At 44.3% G+C, this 22,240-nt stretch overlaps 1 protein-coding gene across 7 annotated transcripts in view; it reads left to right on the top strand.

The window, feature by feature from the left end:
• The window catches only part of LOC139373071 (phospholipid-transporting ATPase IH-like), a 63,457-nt gene extending 42,060 nt beyond the window's left edge, over nt 1–21,397 (top strand). The window contains exons 16-32 of one of the 7 annotated variants that reach the window (XM_071113140.1): nt 41–144; nt 2,631–2,812; nt 6,648–6,899; nt 7,096–7,273; nt 8,925–9,027; nt 9,230–9,375; nt 9,452–9,511; nt 9,677–9,804; nt 12,301–12,436; nt 13,224–13,247; nt 14,717–14,782; nt 16,186–16,289; nt 16,599–16,764; nt 16,897–16,935; nt 19,252–19,358; nt 19,985–20,061; nt 20,824–21,397. In XM_071113140.1, the coding sequence (XP_070969241.1) occupies nt 41–144; nt 2,631–2,812; nt 6,648–6,899; nt 7,096–7,273; nt 8,925–9,027; nt 9,230–9,375; nt 9,452–9,511; nt 9,677–9,804; nt 12,301–12,436; nt 13,224–13,247; nt 14,717–14,782; nt 16,186–16,289; nt 16,599–16,764; nt 16,897–16,935; nt 19,252–19,358; nt 19,985–20,036 (1,847 nt within the window). In that variant the 3' untranslated portion in view covers nt 20,037–20,061; nt 20,824–21,397. Of the gene's footprint in view, nt 1–40; nt 145–2,630; nt 2,813–6,647; nt 6,900–7,095; nt 7,274–8,924; nt 9,028–9,229; nt 9,376–9,451; nt 9,512–9,676; nt 9,805–12,300; nt 12,437–13,223; nt 13,248–14,716; nt 14,783–16,185; nt 16,290–16,598; nt 16,765–16,896; nt 16,936–17,362; nt 17,461–19,251 lie in introns of all 7 variants that reach the window. The other 6 variants (XM_071113138.1, XM_071113135.1, XM_071113141.1 and 3 more) reach the window with 6 other exon arrangements.
• The last annotated feature ends 843 nt before the right edge of the window (nt 21,398–22,240 follow it).

A 22,240-nucleotide genomic window follows, 5' to 3' on the forward strand; every position in this document is an offset into this window, starting at 1 on the left:
CTAATGAGGAACCTGTTTTTAACTGTGTGGTTGTCCACAGGGGAGTACTACCTGTTCTGTAAAGGGGCCGACTCCTCCATCTTCCCCAGGGTGATCTCTGGCAAGGTGGAGCAGGTCAAAGCCAGAGTGGAGCACAATGCTGTGGTAAGGACACACACATACAGCCACTATCAGACACTAGAGGCCGTTGTCATAAAGTAGCTCCAAAATCAGACTTTCAGAGTTTCTGACCTCAAATGCATTTTTGACTTTCATTTTTGCTTTGCTTGAGGTGTATATTGTCATATGGCTGTATGGTAGACCCTGCTAAATGCTAACTGATTCTTGTATCCTTTAGTGGTAGTGTCCTTACTTAAGATGTTGGCCACCAAAAGTTCCAAGTTGTATATGGAATGTAACTGAGATGGTGATTGACTGTCATTATGTAGTGTTTGGTGCCAACGTAGCTTTTTGTAACCCACTGCTCTGTCAGTGATGTCATTGAGCTAAATGACTACCGCCCCGTAGCACTCACTTCCGTCATCATGAAGTGCTTTGAGAGACTAGTCAAAGACCATATCACCTCCACCCTACCTGACACCCTAGACCCACTCCAATTTGCTTACCGCCCAAATAGGTCCACAGACGACGCAATTGCAACCACACTGCACACTGCCCTAACCCATCTGGACAAGAGGAATACCTATGTGAGAATGCTGTTCATCGACTACAGCTCAGCATTTAACACCATAGTACCCTCCAAACTCATCACCAAGCTCGAGACCCTGGGTCTCGACCCCGCCCTGTGCAACTGGGTACTGGACTTCCTGACGGGACGCCCCCAGGTGGTGAGGGTAGGTAACAACAACTCCCTGTTCAACCACGACTGCGTGGCCATGCACGCCTCCAACTCAATCATCAAGTTTGCGGACAACACTACAGTGGTAGGCTTGATTACGAACAACGACGAGATGGCCTACAGGGAGGAAGTGAGGGCCCTCGGAGTGTGGTGTCAGGAAAATAACCTCACACTCAACGTCAACAAAACAAAGGAGATGATTGTGGACTTCAGGAAACAGCAGAGGGAGCACCACCCTATCCACATCGACGGGACAGTAGTGGAGAGGGTAGTAAGTTTTTTAAGTTCCTCGGCGTACACCCTAGGGACAAACTGAATTGGTCCACCCACACAGACAGCGTTGTGAAGAAGGCGCAGCAGCGCCTCTTCAACCTCAGGAGGCTGAAGAAATTCGGCTTGTCACCAAAAGCATTCACCAACTTCTACAGATGCACAATCGAGAGCATCCTGTCGGGCTGTATCACCGCCTGGTACGGCAACTGCTCCGCCCACAACCGTAAGGCTCTCCAGAGGGTAGTGAGGTCTGCACAACGCATCACCGGGGGCAAACTACCTGCCCTCCAGGACACCTACACCACCCGACGTCACAGGAAGGCCATAAAGATCATCAAGGACAACAACCACCCGAGCCACTGCCTGTTCACCCCGCTATCATCCAGAAGGCGAGGTCAGTACAGGTGCATCAAAGCAGGGACCGAGAGACTGAAAAACAGCTTATATCTCAAGGCCATCAGACTGTTAAACAGCCACCACTAACATTGAGTGGCTGCTGCCAACACACTGACTCAACTCCAGCCACTTTAATAATGGAAATTGATGTAAAAATATATCACTAGCCACTTTAAACAATGCTACTTAATATAATGTTTACATACCCTACATTACTCATCTCATATGTATATGTATATACTGTACTCTATATCATCTACCGCATCTTTATGTAATACATGTATCACTAGTGTCACGTTCTGACCTTAGTTCCTTTGTTATGTCTTTGTTTTAGTATGGTCAGGGCGGGAGTTGGGTGGGTTGTCTATGTTCCGTTTTCTATGTTGTGTTTTTGCGTTTGGCCTGGTATGGTTCTCCGAGGCAGGTGTCGTTAGTTGTCTCTGATTGAGAATCATACTTAGGTAGCCTTTTCCCACTTGTGTTTCGTGGGTGTTTATTTTCTGTCTTTGTGTATGTCACCAGACAGGACTGTTTCGGTTCGTATCATTCTCGTTGTTATTTTTGTTTTAGTGTTCTGAGTTTAATAAATATCGTCATGAACACGTACCATGCTGCGCTTTGGTCCGATCCTTGCGACTCCTCGTCAGAAGAAGAGGACGAGCGTTACAACTAGCCACTTTAAACTATGCCACTTTGTTTACATACCCTACATTACTCATCTCATATGTATATACTGTACTCGATACCATCTACTGCATCTTGCCTATGCCGTTCTGTACCATCACTCATTAATTTATCTTTATGTACATATTCTTTATCCCTTTACACTTGTGTGTATAAGGTAGTAGTTTTGGAGTTGTTAGGTTAGATTACATGTTGGTTATTACTGCATTGTCGGAACTAGAAGCACAAGCATTTCGCTACACTCGCATTAACATCTGTTAACCATGTGTATGTGACAAATACATTTAATTTGATTTGACTGTTTTTAACGAGAAAAAAGAACAGAACAGTGGAATAATTGTTATTATCGGATTGTCAACTGCAACATCAGTGTCCAGTAATCATATCAAAGCATAACATAATTATCTCGCTCTCTCTATTTCTCTCTCTCTCTCTTCAGGAGGGCCTACGGACACTGTGTGTGGCGTACAGGAAGTTGAGCGTGGCTCAGTATGAGGAGACGTGTCACCTGCTGAACAGCGCCAAGCTGGCCCTGCAGGACCGAGACAGGAAGCTGGCCGAGGCCTATGACCTCATTGAGAAGGACTTCGTACTGCTGGGGGCCACCGCCGTGGAGGACAGGTAACGTTCTGGAACCACAGCAGCGTAGAATCATACAATCTACATTGTCTTTTCTACCCAATTCTATTTATATATTCATGGGGCCACCACAGTCGAGGACAGGTACCGATCTAGAATCACAACGTAGAATCAGAACCACCATCTTGTGGATTTTAGATCTATTGCTTCTACTAATTATATTTCTATATTCTGGACAGAATAATTATATTAAGGGCAACTCTCTTTAGAGCTAACAATGTATGGGGCTAGAGAGACAGAGTAGATTAGCAACTGTAGAATTATTTTACTGCTGCTCTTTAATTACTTGTTACTTTTACCTCTTATTCTTTTCCATATTTTTCGAAACTGCACTGTTGGTTAGGGGCATTTCACTGTTGTATTCGGCGCATGTGACTAATACAATTTTGATTTGATTCAACTGAAAGTCAACCTCACTCTCCAAGCCCTAGTTTGCATAGTTAATTAATGACAATCGGACTCACTGACCCGGTCTAGGATGTTAGCTATTGAACGAAGCACATTGTTGAACTATAGACCTGACCATTCCTGTAATGATGGCACGTGTTCTTTCCCAAAGCAGCCTGTGAACCAGTAATATTAGTTAGCTGCAGTCTCTCAGGCTTAACCTCAACATTAACCTCCACATGAACAGTAGCTTCAGTAATCAGTCAGTCCATATGTTGTGTGTGTCAGTCCCCAGTGCAGCCAGCTAATGAGCAGATAACCACATTAGAGTTCCACTGTTATTGATCTCTGCCAGACATCCATAGCAGCTGATGAAGTGTGGTCTCTTGCTGCTCTTCTGTCTGTCAGCACAGACATCATGCTGAAGCACCAGAGGTTTTACTCTGGTATCAGGTCGGCTTCTGCCCCATTAAATAGAGTCAGTCACAGCCCATCACTTTGCCTTTCTCTCACACACTTCTCTATCTGTCTATCTGCGTGTTAGTGAGTGTGTAGTGTTTTAGTCTCACCATCTTCCTTTACATCTGTCTTTGTGTGTGCATGTTGATGCGTGCACGTGTGTGTGTGTGTGTGTGTGTGTGTGTCTTCCTGTTTTTCTGTCCATTTGTTTTTCTGTCCGTCTGTGTGTTTGTCTGTGACTCCTGGGCTGTGGTAGTAATTAGCTAGTTGGCAGGCAGCAGCTGTGTAGGGAGCTGTGAATCCTAACTGCACTGCAGCTTTGTTATAGACTTCCCTGCTCGGTGACGTTGGACTGCTGCTGCAACAAACCAGCTCCCCAAACCCACTCCAGCTCAACACGCCAAAGGCAATTGACTGTGCCAGTGGAGGCTGCTAAGGGGAGGACGGCTCATAATATTGGCTCTAACGGAGAGAATGGAATGGCATCGAACACATGGAAACCACACATTTGGTACCATTCCACTGATTCCGCTCCAGCCATTACCACGAGCCTGTCCTCCTCAATTAAGGTGCCACCAGCCTCATGTGTACAGTCGTGGCCAAAAGTTTTGAGAATGACACAAATATTAATTTTCACAAAGTTTGCTGCTTCACTGTTTTTAGATATTTTTGTCAGATGTTACTATGGAATACTGAAGTATAATTACAAGCATTTCATAGGTGTCAAAGGCTTTTATTGACAATTACATGAAGTTGATGCAAAGAGTCAATATTTGCAGTGTTGACCCTTCTTTTTCAAGACCTCTGCAATCCACCCTGGCATGCTGTCAATTAACTTCTGGGCCACATCCTGACTGGCAGCCCATTCTTGCATAATCAATGCTTGGAGTTTGTCAGAATTTGTGGGTTTTTGTTTGTCCTCTTGAGAATTGACCACAAGTTCTCAATGGGATTAAGGTCTGGGGAGTTTCCTGGCCATGGACCCAAAATATCGATGTTTTGTCCCCCGAGCCACTTAGTTCTCACTTTTGCCTTATGGCACGGTGCTCCATCATGCTGGAAATGGCATTGTTCGTCACCAAACTGTTCCTGGATGGTTGGGAGAAGTTGCTCTCGGAGGATGTGTTGGTACCATTCTTTATTCATGGCTGTGTTCTTAGGCAAAATTGTGAGTGAGCCCACTCCCTTGGCTGAGAAGCAACCCCACACATGAATGGTCTCAGGATGCTTTACTGTTGGCATGACACAGGACTGATGGTAGCGCTCACCTTGTCTTCTTCGGACAAGCTTTTTTCGGGATGCCCCAAACAATCGGAAAGGGGATTCAGAGGAAATTACTTTACCCCAGTCCTCAGCAGTCCAATCCCTGTACCTTTTGCAGAATATCAGTATTTTTCCTGGAGAGAAGTGGCTTCTTTGCTGCCCTTCTTGACACCAGGCCATCCTCCAAAAGACTTCGCCTCGCTGTGCGTGCAGATGCACTCACACCTGCCTGCTGTCATTCCTGAGTAAGCTCTGTACTGATTGTGCCCCGATCCCGCAGCTGAATCAACTTTAGGAGACGGTCCTGGCGCTTGCTGGACTTTCTTGGGCTCCCTGAAGCCTTCTGCACAACAATTGAACCGCTCTCCTTGAAGTTCTTGATGATTCGATAAATGTTTGATTTAGGTGCAATCTTACTGGCAGCAATATCCTTGCCTGTGAAGCCCTTTTTGTGCAAAGCAATGATGACGGCACATGTTTCCTTCCAGGCAACCATGATTGACAGAGGAAGAACATTGATTCCAAGCACCACCCTCCTTCTGAAGCATCGAGTCTGTTCTTCGAACTCAATCAGCATGACAGAGTGATCTCCAGCCGTGTCCACTTCAACACTCACACCTGTGTTAACGAGAGAATCACTGACATGATGTCAGCTGGTCCTGTTGTGGCAGGGCTGAAATGCAGTGAAAATGTTTTTGGGGGATTCATTTAATTTGCATGGCAAAGAGGGACTTTGCAATTAATTGCAATTCATCTGATCACTCTTCGTAACATTCTGGAGTATATGCAAATTACCATCATACAAACTGAGGAAGCAGACTTTGTGAAAATTAATATTTGTGTCATTCTCAAAACTTTTGGCCACGACTGTACTGTACTTAACTACATTTAGATAGTGAGTGATACTTTTACAGTGTAAAACAGAACTACACTATGTTTTGACAACGGTGTCTTACTGGAGATAGTTGGTGTAGGACTTGTATTCTAAACTGTTTGTGTCTGCACCATTCCATTCTACTTGTATTCTAAACTGTTTGTGTCTGCACCATTCCATTCTACTTGTATTCTAAACTGTTTGTGTCTGCACCATTCCATTCTACTTGTATTCTAAACCTGAACAAATCATCTCTGCTCTGTATGGATGTGGTAGAATTAGAGATTGAGAAAAATTATTGAAAGATTGACAGAATGCAGCATTCAGTCTGATGACCATGTACCGCGTTGCTCCATTGACTGCTGATGACCATGTACGGCGTTGCCCCATTGACTGCTGATGACCATGTACAGCGTTGCTCCATTGACTGCTGATGACCATGTACCGCGTTGCCCCATTGACTGCTGATGACCATGTACAGCGTTGCTCCATTGACTGCTAATGACCATGTACAGCGTTGCCCCATTGACTGCTAATGACCATGTACAGCGTTGCCCCATTGACTGCTGATGACCATGTACAGCGTTGCTCCATTGACTGCTGATGACCATGTACAGCGTTGCCCCATTGACTGCTGATGACCATGTACAGCGTTGCCCCATTGACTGCTGATGACCATGTACAGCGTTGCTCCATTGACTGCTGATGACCATGTACAGCGTTGCCCCATTGACTGCTGATGACCATGTACAGCGTTGCTCCATTGACTGCTGATGACCATGAACAGCGTTGCCCCATTGACTGTTGCCTGACTTTATGTTGCCTGTTCTCCAGGCTCCAGGACAAGGCAGCAGACACCATTGAGTCTCTCCAGAAGGCTGGGATGAAGGTGTGGGTGCTGACCGGAGACAAGATGGAGACGGCGGCGGCTACTTGTTACGCTAGCAAGCTGTTCCGCCGCTCCACACAGATACTGGAGCTGACCACCAAACGCACCGAGGAACAGAGTCTACATGACGTTCTGTTTGACCTGAGTAAAACTGTACTCAGACAGCATGGTAGCATGAACAGAGACACCTACTCAGGGTGGGTGCCGGGATCCCAACACACACACACACACACACACACACACGTTTAGGTTAAGGTTCACTTTTGGGCTTAGAGTTAGAGTTAAGTTTAGGGTTAGGAGTTAGGGAAAATAGGATTTTGAATGGTTATAAATTGTGTCCCCCCAAGGTTAGTTAAAGACTGTGTGTGTATCTCTGTGTGTGTGTGTGTCCAGTCTGTCTGCTGACTGTGTGGACTACGGTCTGATCATCGACGGGGCCACGCTGTCTGCGGTGCTGAAGCCCAGTCAGGAGGACTCCAGTCAGGGGAACTACAAGGAGATCTTCCTGGAGATCTGTAGGAACTGCAGCGCTGTGCTCTGCTGCCGCATGGCGCCCCTCCAGAAAGCACAGGTAGCCTAACGGGCCGAGTTATTTCAAACGACACGTTTCCACACCTATTTCTGACCAACATGACTTTGGTGTCATGTGATCCGTCACGGCTAGGTTAAGTGAAGGAAGCACTGACACAGTCGGATGGAGTGTTGAGCTGGTTGATGTTTTACCTCTCTACTGGACTCCACTACCTCCCCCCCTCCCCACACCTCTGTTCTCTGGTCACCAATTAGTGCCACTCCAGACTGTTGCCCTTCTCGCTCTCTCTCCACTCTATTTCTCTCCGACACATTACCTTTCTGTCTCCCTCTCTTCTCTCTCTCTCTCTCTCACATTAGACCCCACCTGTCATAGCAGACGTTATTTGGGACTGAGGAGTTACAGTATATTATATTCAGCTCTGTCTGACATGGCTGCCACTATCTCTTACTGAGGAGTTCTATTGAGCTCTGTCTGATATGACTGTCTCTATCTTTACTGAGGAGTTATATTGAGCTCTGTCTGACTGTCACTATCTCTTACTGAGGAGTTCTATTGAGCTCTGTCTGATATGACTGTCTCTATCTTTACTGAGGAGTTCAATTGAGCTCTGTCTGACTGTCACTATTTCTTACGGATGAGTTCTATTGAGCTCTGTCTGATATGACTCACTATCTCTTACAGAGGAGTTCTATTGAGCTCTCGCTCATATGATTGTCTCCATCTTTACTGAGGAGTTTTATTGAGCTCTGTCTGATATGACTGTCACTATCTCTTACGGAGGAGTTCTATTGAGCTCTCTCTCATATGACTGTCTCCATCTTTACTGAGGAGTTCTATTGAGCTCTGTCTGATATGACTGTCACTATCTCTTACGGAGGAGTTCTATTGAGCTCTGTCTGATATGACTGTCACTATCTCTTACGGGGGAGTTCTATTGAGCTCTGTCTGAATTGACTGTCACTATCTCTTACAGAGGAGTTCTATTGAGCTCTCTCTCATATGACTGTCTCCATCTTTACTGAGGAGTTTTATTGAGCTCTGTCTGATATGACTGTCTCTATCTTTACTGAGGAGTTCTATTGAGCTCTGTCTGACTGTCACTATCTCTTACTGAGGAGTTCTATTGAGCTCTGTCTGATATGACTGTCACTATCTCTTACTGAGGAGTTATATTGAGCTCTCTCTCATATGACTGTCTCCATCTTTACTGAGGAGTTCTATTGAGCTCTGTCTGATATGACTGTCACTATCTCTTACAGAGGAGTTCTATTGAGCTCTGTCTGATATGACTGTCACTATCTCTTACTGAGGAGTTCTATTGAGCTCTGTCTGATATGACTGTCACTATCTCTTACAGAGGAGTTCTATTGAGCTCTGTCTGATATGACTGTCACTATCTCTTTCTGCACAATAACACCCTTCCCTCTAGTTCTCCTCCACTGTGCTAGGAGGCTGAGGAATATGGGCTGTGATGTAATATGTACTGACATTCACATAGGAAGTCTTACTACTACAAGTATCCTCTCTGTCACGTTAATATACAGTGGTTAGGTTCATATAACAATGTCTGTAGGTTTAGTTCTAACTCTCTTTACAAAGATGGTATGGTATTAGACATATCTTCTTTAATGAATTATAGATTTAAAAAAACGGTTATCTCACTGATCCTGAAACGTTGTGTTGCCAGATTGTGAAGCTGATCAAATCGTCTCCAGAACACCCCATCACGCTAGCCATTGGAGACGGGGCTAATGATGTTAGCATGATCCTGGAGGCTCACGTGGGCATCGGTTAGTATTACCCTGTTCACTGTAAATGGACCTCTTTTCAATAAAGTTATTTGAATTTGAATACGATTTAGATTGGTTGATTTTATATATATATATATATATATATATATATATATATTTGAATGTAGTTTTATATATTTTTATTCATGTATATGACTCGCATAACAAATGGTAAAAGCGCTCAGTCATGTCCTCCCCTAAGGCATCATGGGTAAAGAGGGTCGCCAGGCAGCGCGGAACAGCGACTATGCCATCCCGAAGTTCAAACACCTGAAGAAGATGTTGCTGGTTCACGGACACTACTACTACATCCGCATCTCAGAGCTTGTCCAGTACTTCTTCTACAAAGTGAGTGTTTCCTCACTAAATGTAACTTAGGACTACTGATGATTAAGCATTAAAACATAATTTTATTTTTCCTCAGAATGTCGCCTTCATCTTCCCTCAGTTCCTCTACCAGTTCTTCTGTGGCTTCTCCCAACAGGTACATAAATGATGTTCCCCAAAATGTTTGTACTTTAAACCATGACTTTGTGGAGAAGTTTGAATTGTTTTTCTCTGGTTAAGAATGCATGACATATGAGTAAGATATAAATATTGTTTTAAATGACTGATCTTGGTTGTTCTCTACCATCCTGTCTCTCTCCAGCCGCTGTATGACACAGCCTATCTGACACTGTACAATATCAGCTTTACCTCTCTACCCATCCTGCTCTTCAGCCTCATCGAGCAGCACATCAACATGGACATCCTCAAGAAAGACCCCTCCCTCTACAGGTACACTACATGACCAAAGTTTGTGGACACCTGCTTGTCGAACATCTCACTCCAAAATCATGGGCATTAATAGGGAGTTGGTCCCCCCTTTTGTTGCTATAACAGCCTCCACTCTACTGGGAAGACTTTCCACTAGATGTTGGAACAGGGACTTGCTTATTTTCAGCCAGAAGAGCATTAGTGAGGTCGGGCACTGATGTTGGGCGATTAAGCTGGCTTACAGTTGGCGTTCCAATTAATCTCAAAAGTGTTTGATGGGGTTGAGGTCAGAGCTCTGTGCAGGCCAGTCAAGTTCTTCCACACCGATCTCGACAAACCATTTCTGTTTGAACCTCGCTTTGTGCACAGGGGCATTGTCATGCTGAAACAGGAAAGGGCCTTCTCCAAACTGTTGCCACAAAGTTGGAAGCACAGAATCATCTAGAATGTCATTGTATGCTGTAGTGTTAAGATATCCCTTCACTGGATTTAAGGGGCCTAGCCCGAACCATGAAAAACAGCCCCAGACCATTATTCCTCCACAAAACTTTACAGTTGTCACTATCCATTGGGGCAGGTAGCGTTCTCCTGGCATCCTCCAAACCCAGATTCATCCGTCGGACTGCCAGATGGTGAAGCGTGATTCATCACTATAGAGAACGTGTTTCCACTGCTCCAGAGTCCAATGGCGGCGAGCTTTATACCACTCCAGCCGATGCTTGGTAATCGGTGATGTCAGCTGTAATACTGCAGATTGTAGCTTTTATCAATGAAATTGCCTGCATCATTTCAAATCCCCCATATATATTTTTGTATACATATTTTTCCAAATATATTTCCTTTATTATTTTCCTCTAACCCTACCACCCCTCCCCTAATTGGAGTAAACTAATGGACAACAACACTTAGGCTTCTACTTCCAGGTTATACATACTATATCAATTATACAGACACAATGTATTTTACAGTAGTTATATTTAGTTTGTTTTTAATCCCATCCTTCAGCAGAAGGACAGTTTTATTGCTTCTTTAATCAAAACAACAGTTTTCAGCTGTGCTAACATAATTGCAAAAGGAGTTTCTAATGATCAATTAGCCTTTAAAATGATAAACTTGGATTAGCTAACACAACGTGCCATTGGAACACACGAGTGATGGTTGCTGATAATGGACCTCTGTACGCCTCGGTAGATATTCTATTAACAATCGGCCGTTACCAGCTACTATAGTCATTTACAACATTAACAAATTCTGCACTGCATTTCTGAACAATTTGATGTTATTTTAATGGACAAAAAAGTGCTTTTCTTTCAAAAACAAGACATTTCTAAGTGACCCTAAACATTTGAACGGTAGTGTTCTCCTGTTTACACCTGTCAGCAACAGGTGTGGCTAAAATAGCTGAATCCATTCATTTGAAGTTGTGTCCACATACTTTTGTATATATAGTGTAGGCGCTACCCACCAACTGCCTGTACCAGCATGCAATAGTAGACTGTCCCAGCATGCATTTCTGTAGACTGTTAGAAAATCTCACATTGGGAATGTTCCTCAGTTGATCTCTTCCACAGGGTTTCCTCAGATCATACTGAGCAGATAATTATAAAATCCTATCAGCTCTTGGCAAACTGTGACTGCCATCTCTCTCCTCATATGAACTCTGTTACTAAACAACAGCCACATTCTCAAGATGTTGTAAGACGTTACAAGATAATAATAGAATCACGTAGACACACTTGTTTGTGAATCCATATATACAGTGTAAAGCTCACATTGTTCAGTGGTGTTGCCAGTAAATGCTTGATGTTTTTGTTTGCTTTTCCTCTCTCTGCCTGGTGACAATCAATACTCCATTTTCCTGCTAGCTACCTATGGGTAATTGTGTGGAAAATTTAGGCTAACAATGCAGCAGGCAGAAAGGCATCTGACTGGTGTCAGGTCATTCCTCCATGCCTGGATTTGTCAGCTAACTGTTAAATCAATGCTGCCTTGCTCACGGTTGTGGTGGAGGAATGCTGTTTTAGCTCTGGAGACTAATAGAAAGTGTAATTGCTGTTAGCTTGGAATTCTTCTGGTTAAAGGGACAATTCACGCCAAAATCTAAATGTGTCAGACATTAGTATGAATTGAAAGGAATCTACAAATGAATGGGAAAACAATAGAACCATCTAATTAAATCCCCAAATACATGGTATATAGACTAATGTAATGCAAGCATTATGCTCAGGTGTCTGGTCATCAGGACATAGCTCAGAACTCCCTCCTATAATTACTGTATATAATGTGTACTGTAATGTTTCCTCTCTACAGGGACATAGCTCAGAACTCCCTCCTATAATTACTGTATATAATGTGTACTGTAATATTTCCTCTCTACAGGGACATAGCTCAGAACTCCCTCCTATAATTACTGTATATAATGTGTACTGTAATGTTTCCTCTCTACAGGGACATAGCTCAGAACTCCCTCCTATATTTACTGTATATAATGTGTACTGTAATGTTTCCTCTCTACAGGGACATAGCTAAGAACTCTCTCCTGCGTTGGCCCATTTTCATCTACTGGACCTTCCTGGGGGTGTTCGACGCCGTCGTCTTCTTCTTTGGTTCTTACTTCCTGTTCAACAACAGCACCTTCACCAGCAACGGACAGGTAAAGACACCGTCGCCGTGGCTACTGTAGTACTGCGTTAAAGAGTATATGTTGGTGTGAAGTTATAAAAGGATTGTCTGATCATACTGCACTTCTCCAAGCCCATGTCAAGTGTTTATCTTCCTGCCGTGAAGGAGTGTCCAGGGATTGTGATGTGGAGTGGCTGATTGTGACTGTGGGTTTTGAGTGAGTTCACTGGTCACACACAGGTTGGATCGACGCTGTTTCCACGGTTTGTCAACGTGGAAAACATAATTGTCACCAATGTACATACTTTTCATCAAGTTTTGACCCCGCTTTTACCCACAATTCAACATGGACCTTTGAGTTCATTTGACATTGAATTCATGTTAGTGAACAACATTCTAAAACTTCAGTCAGAACAGCTGTCGTCTGTGGAAGGTGTGGTGATTTTAGGTAAATGGATGACATAAGATCTCCTGGCCTGCAGATTCACCTGTGATCCTTTGCATAAAACCATGACCGGATCTCCCATTCATATCTATGAAAGGAAAGCATGTTGAGTCTGCAGACATCTTTCTCTGTGCTGTTTCTCCTTTTATATCTCTTCCTTTATATCACTTTAACCTGTTGGATTGCTTTGATTTGCCTGTTTTTGCTTTATTTCCTTTGAATATCAGATGTTTTAGTTTTCTGGCTTCCAGTTCTTTCTTTTATTTTCTTCCTCTTCTTCCTCCTCTTCTTCTTCCTCCTCTTCTTCCTCCTCCTCTTCTTCTCCTCTTACCTTTATGTTGCTTGTTCTTTATGCTTCTCGTCCTCTCCTCAGCTAATGACAACCAACACACAGATGGTAAGCCTGTCCCTATCTGTCTGTCACCCTGGTTTAGTTTTAGTTGGACTGTCCGTCCCCCCCCCCCCCCCCCACTGCCCGTCACATTGCGTAACCAAACCGCCCGTCATCATCTCATCCAATAGGTATCCCCTCATATCCAACCCCTACTGCCTGTATAGGCCAATGAGCTGTAGGTATATCAGTGTAGTAATAGTAAACCCATACTCCAACTCCACTCTTGTCTCGTTGTGTAGTTGCCGTAGTCCAGACTTCCTCATGTGGTTTGTGTGTCCGGTACAACAGTGGTTTCTGCTAGTAGACATCCACCATGGTGGGTGGTAGGGAACGGCTCATATTGAGTCTTTAGGTCAGGGTTTTGTTTCCGCCCAGCTTTAACACACCTGTTGTAGATAATCAACAAATGGTATTGATCTATAACACAATTGATCTGGTGTGTTAGAGCTGGGCTGGAACAAAAGCCTGTACACGCCGCGACCCTCCAGGACCAGGATTGGCTACCCCTACTCTAAGATGTCATCTCCTGTCAGAACGCAAGGCTGAAGACTGTAAGACTGGGTCAGGCATCAGGGTATTAGAGCTCAGGGTTCACACTGTTCCACCCGTACACTATAGACTACAGTATGTGACAAAGGAAATTAATGGCCAAGTACGTTTGACGGATATTGTTGTATAGGACATGTCAGGTTGGAAAACAAAATGACCGTCTGTGGAGCTGACTAGACTTCTATCTAACTTATTGTTTTGGTGGAATATTTGGCAGAAAAAAGGAAAGGAAGAAAACAGGAAGTATAAACAACACAGACAGAAGGAGTCTTCTATCACTGCATTTAATTGGCCCTTGCAGTAGTTTTAAAGAAGCAGCTCATTTTAAAAGGATAGTTCTCCCTCAGTCAAAGTTTGTCAGGTGTATTCATACATTGGGGTGAATTGCCCCTTTAAGGCCCCTTCAGGAAAGCAGGTGGGTTTATGTGTTGGTAGGTATCTTCATGTTGTTGACCCTCATCACCGTTGGTTTGGGTGTTAGCATTCCATCAATATCACAAGCTATTTGAACGTACAGAACATGTTTTATTTGTAAAAATCTTTATTTTAGAGACACATTTAGGTCATTTCAGGTTATTCTGTACTTTAAATGCAGAATTAAGAGAAATAGTGCACATATTGTTGTTGTTTGAAGCAGCTTGAAAATAGTTGAATATCCATTTTCCATCTCTGCACTGGTTTGACTTCATATAACTGAATGAAAAAAAACATCTCTGGAAAATACAACTAAACTGTGTGATTTTGTATTGATTAATCCTGGATAATTGCTCATTTTAAAAGCTAAACATAGCCACAAACATATGTAGTAATGCAAAGGAAGTGAGTTAGTCCAGGCTGACTGTAATTACAGTAGCATACTGTCCTCTGAAATGGCTGCATGTCTAATAGTGTGATTTCTCTCTGTAATACCTTCCTCTCCACAGATGTTCGGTAACTGGACGTTTGGGACTCTGGTCTTCACTGTGCTGGTGTTCACAGTCACCTTAAAGGTACAGTAACATCCTACTCATCACCACCGCTAAGGCACTACTTTACAGTAACATCCTACCCATCATCACCGCTAAGGCACTACTTTACAGTAACATCCTACTCATCACCACCGCTAAGGCACTACTTTACAGTAACATCCTACCCATCATCACCGCTAAGGCATTACTTTACAGTAACATCCTACCCATCATCACCGCTAAGGCACTACTTTACAGTAACATCCTACTCATCACCACCGCTAAGGCACTACTTTACAGTAACATCCTACCCATCATCACCGCTAAGGCACTACTTTACAGTAACATCCTACCCATCACCACCGCTAAGGCACTACTTTACAGTAACATCCTACCCATCACCACCGCTAAGGCACTACTTTACAGTAACATCCTACTCATCACCACCGCTAAGGCACTACTTTACAGTAACATTCTACTCATCACCACTGCTAAGGCACTACTTTACAGTAACATCCTACCCATCACCACCGCTAAGGCACTACTTTACAGTAACGTCCTACTCATCACCACCGCTAAGGCACTACTTTACAGTAACATCCTACTCATCACCACCGCTAAGGCACTACTTTACAGTAACATCCTACCCATCACCACCGCTAAGGCACTACTTTACAGTAACGTCCTACCCATCACCACCGCTAAGGCACTACTTTACAGTAACGTCCTACCCATCACCACCGCTAAAGCACTACTTTACAGTAACATCCTACTCATCACCACCGCTAAGGCACTACTTTACAGTAACGTCCTACCCATCACCACCGCTAAGGCACTACTTTACAGTAACATCCTACTCATCACCACCGCTAAGGCACTACTTTACAGTAACATCCTACCCATCACCACCGCTAAGGCACTACTTTACAGTAACGTCCTACCCATCACCACCGCTAAAGCACTACTTTACAGTAACATCCTACTCATCACCACCGCTAAGGCACTACTTTACAGTAACGTCCTACCCATCACCACCGCTAAGGCACTACTTTACAGTAACATCCTACTCATCACCACCGCTAAGGCACTACTTTACAGTAACATCCTACCCATCACCACCGCTAAGGCACTACTTTACAGTAACATCCTACCCATCACCACTGCTAAGGCACTACTTTACAGTAACCTCCTACTCATCACTACCTCTAAGGCACTACTTTATGCTAGATGTTAAAGGGACTCGATATTAGAGAGTTCTACTGCTTTGATTTAATTACAAGTCGATGGTCTTTCTCTACCTCTCTTTCTCTGTCTCTCTGTTTATCTCTTTCTGTCTCTTTCTGTCTCTCTCTCTGTCTGTCTCTCATTCTCTCTCTCTCTCTCTCTCTCTCTCTCTCTCTCTCTGTCTGTCTCTGTGTCTCTCTGTGTCTCTCTCCATCTCACAGCTTGCCATGGACACACACTACTGGACGTGGATCAACCACTTTGTCATCTGGGGCTCGCTGCTTTTCTTCGTCATCTTCTCTCTGCTATGGGGAGGCATCATTTGGTATGTTTTAGTATATCCTATAGCTTTCTGTTCTTCATGTTACCAGGGGAAGTACTATGTGTTTATGCAGATGTTATAAACATAGATAGACAAAATAGATCCTGTCCTCTGTGTCCCTACCAGAGGTTGTACTATGTGTTCATTGAGAGGTTCTAGATGTATAATAACTCCTCTCTCCTCTCCCCAGGCCCTTCCTGAACTACCAGAGGATGTACTATGTGTTCATTTATCCTCTCTCCTCTCCCCAGGCCCTTCCTGAACTACCAGAGGTTGTACTATGTGTTCATTGATCCTCTCTCCTCTCCCCAGGCCCTTCCTGAACTACCAGAGGATGTACTATGTGTTTATTCAGATGTTGTCCAGCGGTCCGGCCTGGCTCAGCATCATCCTGCTCATCGTCACCAGTTTGCTGCCTGACGTGGTCAAGAAGGTCGTCTGCAGGGCCCTGTGGCCCACCACCACAGAACGCATCCAGGTGGGCGAGCGCACACACACACACACATTATGCACAGAAGTACATGGACACATGCTTACATTTAAAATCAGAGGATTAAATGTGCATTCTGTATATACGGTATATCATATATATGTATCACCGTGACTTTAGCTGTATGCTGCCTGTGGATATATTCCAGGTCTTCTTCAAGTAAGTGAGCTGTTGAATCAGTGTGTAGTGTTCACTTCTTCTTCTCAAACAACTAATCTGGAGGGAAACACTGTATAACCTGTTACCCATTCTGAAAGGCTGAGAGTTGTCTGTCTTGCTGTCTGGAATTTCTCTCACTACTGAATGAGCCATTTGTCTGTACTGTGTGCAGTGATTCCTCTAACCTCTCCCTACTGACCTCGGTTCACCTCGCCATGACCCGGAAGAGCTTCTAACACCCTCCTCTTTCCTCTTCCTGAAATAGTGATTGATGGTGAACATCAAGTGTTTTTTAAGATACAAAGTGTTCCTTTTAACACTTCTCTCCTCTCCTCTGTCCCTGCCTGCCCTCTCTACTGGCCTGTGTGACCTTTAACCTCTACCCTCTGACCCCTCTGACCTGGCTCTGTCTCCTTGGGAATGGCAGACAAAGAGGCCATGTCTTACCTCTGAGCAGTCCACCATCTTTATGCTCTCCCAGACTTCAAGCAGACTCAGTTTCTAACCCAACCATCTGACTAGGAGGTCAGGTGACCCTCTCTCAACCTATCCGCATGCCCTCTCCTCCCTCTGTGTCTCTGCATGGACATGTAGTGGTGAATGCTTACAGGTGCCTGTTGACTTGCATGTCCATGCCGTGCATTAAGTGTACCTTGAAAGAGCGTTGGTTAGAATGCTCATTCATAAATACAGAAACAACGTATCTGACATGAAACAGATATTTGAAGCCCCTTCAAAATGGCAAGTGTCAGTCTTGGTGGGTGTGTGTGTGTGTGTGTGTGTGTGTGTGTGTGTGTGTGTGTGTGTGTGTGTGTGTGTGTGTGTGTGTGTGTGTGTGTGTGTGTGTGTGTGTGTGTGTGTGTGTGTGTTTAGATCTATGTGTGTTGAGCGTGTGTATCTTGCTGTCCACAGCGAATGAGGGCTGATAGAAATGTTGATGGAGTTATGACCTACAGCCGGGACTCCCTGCTAGATGGGGGGATTGCCCTGTCCACCTCAGAGGCCTAGCCTCACCACGGTAAAGACAGGAGGGACCGACTCTGAGTGCGGTGAATAATGTGGTGAAGAGTGCGGTGAAGAGTGCGGTGAAGGGCTGGGGTGAAGGGCTGGGTGGGGGTGGTGGGGGGGGGGGGGGGGGGGGGGGGCACTGACAGGCTGTCTAGTCCCAGATGAAGTTTTAAGCATTATGCCATCAGTCTAAGAGTTGTTCATTACCCTAATGAATTAAATATGTTTCCTGGTAAAGCTATCACAACTAGTTTAACATATCAATTAGGTGTTATTCTCTTTTTGAATGCGTTTATCATCAGTGCCATAGCAATTGTTTTGTGACAGCGGAACAAGTACTATTTTAAAGTAGAGCACTTACCCCCTCCAGTGTTTACAGAAGGTACTGCAGCCTGTGTTTAGTAACGAGCTCAAGGTAACACAATCGGCATCAGCTAAATGAGTAGGATGTCAGGAGATGCGTGGCTCCCCTGTAGTGTACTAAGTCTCTGGGCCAGACCTCTCCTTAATTAAACCATGTAGTCCGTCTGTTTAGCCTGTGAGGCTAGACTCCTGTCCTGACCAGACAGATTCTCGATCTATCCCAAAGTCCCAACTGAGTTAAGCAGAAGGCTCATACTGCCAGGATCTCCCTCCCCTGCCTAACACCATATGGTCTGGCTTGGGCCCTGTTCCTATACATTTAGAATACATCCTGAATTTGTTCCTCCACCTAGAGGTAGTAAGCACTGAATTGTGTATGGCTGGATAGGTGAAAGCGAGGTTTAGAATCTAGCTTTCACCAATCCACAATAGGTTTGATTGATGTTCAGTGAGTCCAGTTATAAGCTCGGCAGAGTGTTTGTCTGAGACTGAACAGCCGTATTCACCTTGATGTTCTCTGAGGACATGCTGCATGCTTTGACCGACCGTTCACTTCTTCAGTTTTGCTCCCTGACATCTTTTGCTAACAGGGTCTGGTGTGTTTGTGTTGATGTGGTTTTGGGGTAGGGGTAGTGGTGGGGTTTGTCGTCTTCTGGGTCCACCATGTGGTCAATCCTGGTTCTGGCAGACAGCAGAGTGTCGTATGCAGGCTTTTGTTCCTACCCAGTTTAGACTCACTGGATTAAATAAAATGTTTTTTAATTAAAGACCACGATAAGTTGAAATGGTTGAATCAGGTTAATGCTGGGCTGGAACAAAACCCTTCACACACCACACCTTTTGAGGACCTGAATTGGCTACCACTTCCCTTGATCCAGATAATAACTCCTCTGTTCTCTCCCTCTTTCCTCTCTCTCCTCCCATCTCTCCATCCCTCCCTTACAGAATGCAGACAAGCTGTATAACGGCCAGCTATCGGAGTTCACCCCGCTGGCATCTCTCCACGCGCCCACGCGCAGGAGGGCCGACCACCAGAACCCCATTCCAAGAAGGTCTGAACCCTTCACCAAAAAACTAATGTTTACCCACTGGAGGAGCGGGCCCGACTACTGCACTTTCACCCCACTCCTCCGATTCGCCGGCAACTCCCGTCACTCTGGGGCTGGCTACGCCCACAATGGGGCAGGGCCTGAGACCTCGGTGTAGTCTAGAGTGGAGTTTAGTCTGATTTAGACTGGAAGTCTAGACCAAGATTTCAGTGTTGAGTGGTATCTGGAACAATCTGTCCTCTAGACAATAGATACCTAATCTAGACACTTACAGTTACCAATGTCATTGTGAAAAAGCAAACAAACACCAAATACACACAGAAGGACGATCCACATGATCCACAGTCCTACGGCTGTGTTGTGTTAGCACAAGGAGCTGAGTGAACTGAACAGTCTTGGCTCCAGGCAAGCAGTGCCTGTGGATTGGTGGAAAGGGCCTTGGCTCCACCCATTAATGTCTACTGTGGGTCAGTGATGATGTCATTTGAAGTGTCATAAAGCAGGGATGCCCAGTATGAATGGAAGATGTTCAGAAGTATTGCATGTGCTTTAACTGACCACACTTTCCTGTTTTTCTTTTTTCTTGTCTTTTCCTCTCTTCCTCTCTCTTTCTGTCCTGCTTTCTATAGAACAAACTGGTGTTGCCTCTGTGCATATCTCTTATCCAGGAACACCCCATAAGACACTAGTCTTTTCCAGTTCAGTTGTAAGTGGCTAGGCCGTGATAGTGGTTTATCTCTACTGGACTAGAGACAGTTCTGTGTGTGTAGCATCCCGTGTCATAGACTGTCCTTGTGTCTACTGTGGAGTGATGTGATTATACCTCCATTCCCCCTTGTAACCGTCCCATTTCCTGACATGGAAGCTGAGGCATCCTGCCTCACGTAGTGCTAAGGAGCCACAGTGGGAAACCAGTATGCATGGGAATCCTTTTCCGCCTTAACATCTACACAGTGTTTCCTTTGAAATACACAGTAGTCTGGAACCAAAGGCTGAGAAAATACTTTTTCAATGGCTTGCCTTGCTGGTTATTGCCTTACACTGAGACTGGGTGGGACAGAGGAAGGTGGACAGTATTAGATAGGAGAGAGAACCTACTTTGTTTCTGGGCTTTAACGTTGTCCATGTAGATATCTAACATCTCTCACACTCAGATCTGAAGCCTTTAAGAGCAGTGGATCTCTGTTACAGAAATATAACATGTAGAATGTAGACATTATGCTTTGCTGCTTTGCTCTGTCCCTTGGCATAAATAATATAGAACATACCCATAGAAGTCTCACACGATGCGTGAGAGCCTCATGAAGGTGTTATAAGAGTGTTATAATTCTATCACAAGAGTCTGTCAGGGGTCTTAACATCTCATCTGTCACTGTGTGCTCTCTCCCTCCCTCAGATCTTCTCTGTTTAATTTTTTCATGTTTTTTTTTTTTTACCTCTACCGTTTCTCCTCTTGTTCCTTTTGAAGTGATGCTCGTGTGGATCTGTCCTCTCGAGCCTCACTAAATCTCCTCCTCACTGCCGCCTCCTCTCATCCTCCACTCCTCCTCTCATCCATTCACTCCTTCATCCGGTCATGCATCCCTCCATCCGTCTCCTAAGAACACAGTCTGTGTGGTGGGTGTGAGGAGAGAGAGAACGAGAAAGGGAGATGGAGGGGGGACTGTACCAAAACCAAGATTTTTCTAGACACATTTAGCTGCTTGACAGTAGATGTCTTGTGGTCCTGTGGTGCATTGTGGGATCAGTTCAAACCAAGAGGAACAAAAGTATTTGGATGTCCCATATATAGATAAGGATGTTGTTATACACTCTGTGTGTGTGTGTGTGTGTGTGTGTGTGTGTGTGTGTGTGCGCGCGCGTCTGTTTCATTGAAAGCAGCAATGATATTTAAGATGGCCGTCTGTTATTAGGTGGTATTATGAATCTTCACTGAAATGTAAAGACACTAAACATTACACCACAGTCAGAACTATAACACTGGACATTACACCACAGTCAGAACTATAACACTGGACATTACACCACAGTCAGAACTATAACACTGGACATTACACCACAGTCAGAACTATAACACTGGACATTACACCACAGTCAGAACTATAATACTGGACATTACACCACAGTCAGAACTATAACACTGGACATTACACCACAGTCAGAACTATAACACTGGACATTACACCACAGTCAGAACTATAACACTGGACATTACACCACAGTCAGAACTATAACACTGGACATTACACCACAGTCAGAACTATAACACTGGACATTACACCACAGTCAGAACTATAATACTGGACATTACACCACAGTCAGAACTATAACACTGGACATTACACCACAGTCAGAACTATAACACTGGACATTACACCACAGTCAGAACTATAACACTGGACATTACACCACAGTCAGAACTATAACACTGGACATTGCTATGACAAGGTTTACAAATAATGAATGAATTAGTGAATGATTGATTCATGAATGAATGATTACAATGGATGACTAAATGATGATTGGCCAGCTGTAAGGAAGTGGATGACTAAATTATGATTGGCCAGCTGTAAGGAAGTGGATGACTCCAAAAATGGTGAGAACTAGTGTTTTTATCAGCACTTCTGTGGTCATATGTTAATTAGTTAGAGGATGAATGAGACTGGTACTTAGACAGTCGTTTAGGATTGTTTATAATGTTGACTGACTTGTTTGCATGCTCTGCCTCTGTCATACCACTGGATGTAATGAGCTTCTCTGTGAGTTTATGAATCAAACAAGCATAACTTCTCTTTCTCTGACAGTTCAACACTCTCCAAACTGAAATATGACTTCTCTCTCTCTTAATTGCTTTGAGGTCTAGTCCAGTCGAAACCTATTCCATA

This window comes from Oncorhynchus clarkii, chromosome 18 (genome assembly GCF_045791955.1).
Source record: "Oncorhynchus clarkii lewisi isolate Uvic-CL-2024 chromosome 18, UVic_Ocla_1.0, whole genome shotgun sequence".
Classification (NCBI taxonomy): domain Eukaryota; kingdom Metazoa; phylum Chordata; class Actinopteri; order Salmoniformes; family Salmonidae; genus Oncorhynchus; species Oncorhynchus clarkii.